This window comes from Oryzias latipes, chromosome 7, assembly GCF_002234675.1.
Source record: "Oryzias latipes chromosome 7, ASM223467v1".
NCBI lineage: Eukaryota > Metazoa > Chordata > Actinopteri > Beloniformes > Adrianichthyidae > Oryzias > Oryzias latipes.
The window spans coordinates 18116366-18123641 of NC_019865.2; the positions used below are offsets into that span (position 1 = coordinate 18116366).

General features: G+C 36.9%; 1 protein-coding gene and 1 long non-coding RNA gene across 4 annotated transcripts; both read left to right on the top strand.

Moving 5' to 3' along the window:
* Positions 1-2401, top strand: LOC110015365. The gene is made up of 2 exons (XR_002290560.2): positions 1-287; positions 1919-2401. It is a non-coding gene; the product is annotated as an uncharacterized LOC110015365 (long non-coding RNA).
* A 697-nt stretch (positions 2402-3098) lies between these two features.
* Positions 3099-6658, top strand: LOC105354409 (cadherin-like protein 26). 3 transcript variants are annotated; one of them, XR_909040.3, is made up of 5 exons: positions 3099-3681; positions 3767-3912; positions 3996-4211; positions 4291-4426; positions 6310-6658. XR_909040.3 is itself a non-coding variant. In XM_011477315.2 (4 exons), exons 1-4 carry the CDS (start codon positions 3419-3421, stop codon positions 4353-4355), a joined length of 690 nt encoding a protein of 229 aa, XP_011475617.1. In that variant the 5' UTR covers positions 3099-3418; the 3' UTR covers positions 4356-4965. The 3 variants fall into 3 exon arrangements, 2 of the variants coding, with proteins under 2 accessions (XP_011475617.1, XP_011475619.1); XM_011477315.2 differs by lacking the exon at positions 6310-6658 and having other exon boundaries at positions 4291-4965; XM_011477317.2 differs by lacking the exon at positions 6310-6658 and having other exon boundaries at positions 4294-4965.
* The last annotated feature ends 618 nt before the right edge of the window (positions 6659-7276 follow it).

Genomic DNA, 7276 nt, shown 5'->3' on the forward strand with positions numbered 1-7276 from the left:
TATTCTAAATGATTCTTAGTGTAAAAGTAAGACGTTTTGAGTGGACCTTGTGATAGATAAAATGCCGTTGTATAATGTGCTTTCCCTTCAACAACATTTAGCCTAAACCGTTGTCAGGTGTCTACAGCAAACAAGTTTCAGCAACAAGCTGAACGAACCTGCAGGCTAACGGCATTGTTCCCTCCCAGATTTTTTTTTAAAGTTCTCCCCAGCTCTGTTTGTGCATTCCTCACAGTTGATGGCAAGCAGTGCAGATCAAGATGAGGATTAGCTGTCTGCTTTATTTGGTAAGCATTAAGTCAACATTTTCTTCATCTATCACACATTTGTAATGTTTGTATTAATTTCTAGAAAATGTTGAGCTTTATAGTTTAAACAATAAAATGTTTGTAAAGATGAGCAAACCATTTTTATGTGTTTTATATAGCCTTTAGAACAAAATTGTATTTGTGGGGGTTTACATGTACAGTATAGAATTTTTTTTTCTATTGATATGGGCTTTGTCTAAAATCTGTTGCGACAAAAAGGTTTGTTCGTTTGCATTTAAACACCTGCACTAGTTTTTTGGTAAGCTCTTCCAAAAATGAAAGACAAATACATTTATTATTCAGTCCATTATTACATTTAAGAAGACAACTTAGTCTAAGCTTATTTGACGAACAAACAAAGCCAGATTTAAATCATTTATTTTCTTTTTTGGAAATTTGGAACACAAACGAGTGTCTCTATTGTGTAATGACTCCAACGATCCTATCCTAATGTGTGGTTGATGACACAATTCATAGTCAATATTGGTTCATATTGAACAATCCAATTCACTGACCTAAAATCCATTCAAACATCTTACAAGCTTTAGTCGGGTACAGGAAAGTTTGTGTGACGGCAGTCTGAATACAGACCAAACACAGGGTTCAGGACCCGATCCAGTGATAGCAAATCCATTCACATTTTAGTTTCATAAAGTTTAGCCCAATGTTGTTTCTCCAAATCAAAATAATACCAATGGAACTTTATTGGAACATTCTACCACACTGTGTGGTCACATATCTTTGCAAAATTCAAAGTGTTTCCACACATTGGACTGTAATAATGGATGGATCCTTTTTTGCTGCCATCACATGTGAGTTATCTGCTGTGATGCACTTGGTTGTTTTATGTTGTTATAGTAAAATAAACCTACCATCCCTCAATCTAAATGGTATTTTCCAATATTTATATAATCAATTTATTTATTTAAAAAATATATAATTGTATAGGTTGATTAAATTTGATTTGTTTAACAACTTACCTTAGACAGATCTGTCTGGTTCTATTGTAGGAATATAAATCGTATCCGGTAAGTCGATTAACGTAATTGTTAAACCCATAAAATATAAAAAAAATAAATAAAAAAGCAACAGGACCAGGTCGATGACTGTTTCATAGCACATTTTACACAAAGTGGTGATTTCCGTGAGGAGTATCTTTGGCGGTAACGTTCTGGACTGATGAAATCTTGCATGCGTGGCATAAACTTAGGCCATAAATGAATAATCCCCAGAGCCTAGATCCTGATAGTTGTAAGTGGGTCAGACCACGTCTGAGCATTGTTTTTGTTGGAGAACAGAGGGGTAGGTGAAACCATCTGAAAAGCTGAAAATTAACCATCCAGGAATATTAGAGCTAAAAAACAGATTATAATTTGCTGAGAAGAAAAGCAAGCAATTAAGCTTTGTGATCAGATGAAAGCATAATGTAGAGTGTTGATAACAGCACCATGTGTGAACAGGAGGGAAACAGAACAAAGTCTGCTACTTAAGACATGCAGCAAAGTAGCTTAAACTATAGACAAAACTAAAGTAAAGGAGTGCCAGTCCTTACAATTTACTGTAATTGATTTCTGCTATTTTCTTAAAATTCATTTTATTTTTTTCTACAGGTTTCATTTACAGAAGTTGAAAGGCAACCCCAAATGGACAAAGTTTTCAAACATTGATCTCAGATTTTCCTTTTCCAGGATCTTTTGGTGCGAACTAAAAGAGAATGGGTTGTGCCTACATTTGAACTTCAAGAGGAACTGAAAGTGTCTTACCCTCACTTCTTTTCAAGGGTAAAACAAAGAGTCATGTAAAACGATGACCTTGATAAAATAAATATCAAGTTACTAATTAGTTATGTAAAAACCTTTACCAGACTTTGCATATGTTTCTCTTAGATGTACAATGACAAGATAAAAGGGAAAGAATTCAGATTTGAAATAAGCGGAGTAGCTGTGGATGAGGGATATTTGACCAGTAATGAAACATCTGGGAGAAGTTTATATCAACAAACCTATTGACAAAGAGCAACTAAAAGACTCCTTTTTTTCATGTGAGTAAATATGATATTAGAGATTTATTTGGATATGAAATCATTCAATGTAGAACCAGAAAATTGATTAACCCAGATGCTTCAGCCTCAAAAATGGAGACCCATGATGACCTTCTGAGATTGGCAGTAGAGGACAAAGACACTCCCAACACTGATGGATGGCGTGCAAAGTACTTTTTTAAATTTATTTATTTATTTATTTATTTTTTTTCAACTTGTCCTGTCCAACAGCTGGGCAGGCAGATGAGAACTGAGGGCCTCTTGTGTTGGACATATTTTACTTTAACAACAGGGGTTATGAATCTTCTGACAAACCAGAGGTATGTCTGAATAAACCCCTTTTGTAATCGAGGCCAGCCTTTTTTTCATTTTAATTATTTTTGAAATTCTTTTGTGTTGGACCGAACGGAAAAGGAAAGAAGGGAAGAAGAGAGAGGGATGTTAGAGAGAGAGGGGGGATAGGAGGGTGATCACAGGAGGGGGGGGGGTAAAACCATGAAGCAGCATAAAGCAACAAGCTACTGGATGTTTATCATTACGGTAAGGAACAGATAGAACACAAATCTCAAAGGGGCGTGGCCTGTCCACACACACACTCAAATGTTATAAACACACCTGTTAGCTGCAAAAATGTCCACATGTCAACACGTACACAATACAGATAGTGTTCACACACACATACTTATGCCTACAAGCCAACTAGTGTGAGATATTTCATTCATTCACGCAATTTGTTAGTGCAAAGGTGAGCTAACACCTGTGCTCAGTTGAGTGTTTATGTTCTTCTAAAATGGATGATGGAATGTGGAAAGAAGGAGGGGGGAGCAACCAGCCACCCCCACACCCAGTGCAAAATACTTCTTCATCAGCGGGATGAGGAAGACATCTTTAAGCTGGAAACAGACCCAATAACAAATGAGGATATTTTAAGCATCATTAAGGTAACTCCATTTGCTCTCACCAAATCTGGATGTTATTAAAATGATCTACACAAATGTTCAGAAAATGAAACCCAAAAGGTTCATTTTTGATTATTCTTGATTTGAGTCTCATTTGCAGGAAAAGAATTATGAAAAGAAACAGTTTGGTCAACTTGCAGATTGGGGTGGAAAACATTGAACCCTTTTCTAAGTGTGAAAACGGGAAATTGATTAAACAGGGAAGCAAACTTTATCCTCCAGACTCAGTCAGTGTCAAAGTTATAATGATTGATAGCAATGACCCTCCAGAGTTTCAGAAAACTAAAGTAGATGTGATTGAGAAAGAAGAGTCTGAAACAGGAAAGGTTCTCTTCACCCCAGAGGTTCATGATCCAGACTCTACTTCCTTCAGGTAAAGTGTCTGCATTCTGTCCATAGACGGAGCATCTTGCTTGTCTGCATAAAGTTTGAACACTAATTTATCCAATTGTTTCCAGGTTTGTACTTCTGGAAGATCCAGCTAACTGGGTGTCTGTTGATGAAAAAACTGGAGAAATTAGAGCAACTAAGAAGATGGACAGAGAATCACCCTTCGTGGATGCTGACAATGTTTACAAAGTCGTCATTGCTGCCATAGATGATGGTACTGAAACAAACCTGAAACAAAATCTAAAATCCTTTGTTTATCTGATTCTGTTTTTGTTTCTTGTTGTCATGGCTTTGAAGGTGATCCTCCAGCCTCAAGTTATTGCACCATCAGTATCCACCTGAGGGACACCAATGAACACAAGCCACAGCTGGTCAACAACAGCATCATCATGTGTGGAAATATGAGCAATAAAGTGATGCTTTCTGTGTATGCTGATCCACATAGTGGACCTTTTCATTTCTCACTTGATAACGATGAAGATAAGCAGCATTGGACACTAGATCCTGCTTATGGTGCGTCCACATCTGTCAATTCCCAAGACTAGTGCATAAAGCAGCTACATATCTGTCTTTGCATGTTTCACCTGGTCAGCAGGGTGGCCTTGTCAGCCTGAAGAAGCTACCCTATGGAAAATGTTCTATACCACTGGTGATTGAAGACCAACAGAACAATATTGGACGTGAGACCTTGGAAGTGGTTGTGTGTGACTGCGAGGAGAACAATACAGGTAATGTGAAAAAGGCACTTTCTTTTTCATCCTGGACAGTTCGCCAGTCGGTCACCCTGCGACAGTGGCCGGATAGGCTCCGGCAACCCAGTGACTCCGGAAGGGGAATGAATGAATGAATGAATGAATGAATGAATGAATGAATGAATGAATGAATGAATGAATGAATGAATGAATGAATGAATATTTTTAACAATGTATTGTTTACAAAATGAGACAAAATATATGAATGAGGTGATTAAACCACCTATTTAATTTATGTGAGGATTGAGTGCTTTTGTTTTTTTGTTTTTTGTTTTTTTATAATATTCTGTTTTCCTTGTCAGTATTACCAGGTTATGGTTGATTCTCCATAGTTGTCTTCATTTAGTTAATTACCTTCAGTGTATTCAAATGTCTAGTGTTCATTTCTGGTGTTCATTTCTTCATTGTCAGGTTATATGTTGTCATCGTTTTTCTTTTTTGTGTTTGTTTCACTCTCTCTCTCCCTATGGGTTTTTTCAAGGTTATTTATTAAATGTCAAAGTTTCTGTCACTAAGCCTGTCTCCTGCTTATTGGGTCCTAAATCACCAGTTCCTGACAAGTTATCCTATTGTCGGCAGGATTGTTGCTGTTTAACCTCCCAATTCTTACTCCAATTCTTACTCCAATACTGAAATTCACAATTAAAAAGCAGAAAATACACAAACATGTGGGCAGCCATTAGGAAACCTGTACAACCTGTTAAAGTGTTTACATTTGGTGAAACAATCCGCTTCTTTCACAGCCTCAGAAAAAAACAAATCAATGTAGTCACTGCTATGTGGTTATCATTTGTGACTGTCGTTAAATCACCACTAGCTGTACCTCTATGTGTTTCTGCTAATGATAAAAAGTGGATCACTGAACTCTCTTAATATGCAATCCTGCTAAATTGCTATTATTATTTCTATAATAGGCATTTAACATACATATTAGATGTCTGCTTTGTTAGATTGGAGCCTAAAAGTAAAATTTGAAGACAAATTGGCATCATTGCAAAATAATGCAACAGTTTTTAGTATTACATCATCTTACCGGCCTACTGGCCATCTAATAATAATAGAAGGTTTTTTTGTCTTATCAAAATAAAAATGTCTTATTGTGAAATAAAAACCAATAATTATATTAAAGCAGCTTGGCCAGAATCAGTTCTAGGAGACAAATAAAAAGACCAAAAGGAACCAAGAACTACTTTTAAAATGTTCTCAGGCTGCTAGATGAGATGAAACATCAACAACTCTAATGAAAAGGTTTCTCTAATATCTGCTTAAATAAAGTTTATCGCATCCGCAAATATGCAGCTGAGTATCATCATTCAGTAACACCAACATAATCTTGATAATATAATTATAATCTTCAAAAAATCTTTTGACTATTGCCAAACTGAAAGACACCATAAAAATGGCTCAGTGGTCTTATGGTAGTGTCCACCCTGAGATTGGAAGGTTATGAGTTCAAATCCACAGCCGAGTCATACCAAAGACTAAAAATTCCCTCCCTGGGAGGGTTAAATCACCAAATGGTTCCTGAGCTGTGTCTGCAGCTCACTGCTCCCCCAGGAGATGGGTCAAATGTGGAGAACAAAGTTCACACACCTATAGTTACTGAAGGAATTTATATTTTTGGTAATTTCATTAGGGTTGTCAGTCTTAAATTTTATTACATTGAAGATAAGTCATTTGCTGAAGTGTGTGCTTTAAAATCCTTTGAACCTTGAAGAAGCTTCCTTAAGTTGCATATGTGAGAAGGCAGCTCCACGTCCATCCCCCGTCAGGGGAAGAAACAGTCTTTGATCTTCTAAGGCCATTTGGTTGTAGGTCTGACATGGGCCATAAATTAACTATCTCTATACGGATTGTAGCTGTGGGAACAACTCCAGGCGTCCGCTCACGTGTGGAGGACCACGGGAAGCAGAGACCAGATGCTGTGATGGACTGAAGGAAGTAGGCGGGCTCCTCTGTCAGCCAATCTCTAGCGTCCAGAGGTGGAGATTCAGCGGCCATCATGCTGCATGAGGAGGGACTCTGACCACATGTTTAAAAGAGCCATGCTTTGGAAAAAGTTGTGTGTCCAGACAAGCTGCATGTGAATTGGATTGTAATGTCTTACGTATTGCAGGCCTTGATTTTGGACACCCAGATCGATCTGCTTTATTCTGTTTTATTTTTGTTTAGAGCTCTTTGTTAGGGAAATAAAACCTCTTAATCTTATTCCGTTCGCATTTTCTGGTCATTCTCCCGACATACGAACACGCATGGAAGAAATCTCAAAGCGACAGATTTCTCATTTTTCTTCAGTACGTAACAACTAATGGGACTTTATGAATTTGGGGAAGTTTACGAGAGCATTTGTGCCTTTTCGGTAAAATTATGGTGAATTGTTAAATAGTCATAATATTAAATACATTGAGTCTCCTTTGGTGAGCCATCATTCTTTTGCTTATTATTGCTTCTCATCTGATCCCAAACACTTGTGCAGCATAAAATAACATGTGCTTTAAATCTTTTATTTTTTGGTTTTAAAAAACAGATCTTGAAGAGAATCTCACTTTTTACCAATAATTTGCTCTGCAGGATTCACAGATCTCACACAGACCTGATGATTTAATGTCACCAGATAAACTTTACTGTTTCAGGAGATCCCCAGCCATAAATTCACAAATCTGACTTAATAAAAATTAACCAATGTTAAAAAAAGAATGAAAGTATGAATTATTGTTACAATTACAAAAAAATGAAAATGTCTTTGTGGGATCTTGAATTTGAGAAGATTGTGTTTCAATATTGTATTGTAAATGAGTGACCAGCAGAGGGCAGACCTGCAAGTTT

What these genes read in the sequence shown, in the direction of transcription:
- LOC105354409 (XM_011477315.2), top strand. Translation starts at nt 3,419, where the DNA reads ATGAAAAGAAACAGTTTGGTCAACTTGCAGATTGGGGTGGAAAACATT. An exon ending in CCAGACTCTACTTCCTTCAG is followed by an intron (nt 3,682 to 3,766) that starts GTAAAGTGTCTG and finishes AATTGTTTCCAG; the next exon opens with GTTTGTACTTCTGGAAGATC. An exon ending in CATTGCTGCCATAGATGATG is followed by an intron (nt 3,913 to 3,995) that starts GTACTGAAACAA and finishes ATGGCTTTGAAG; the next exon opens with GTGATCCTCCAGCCTCAAGT.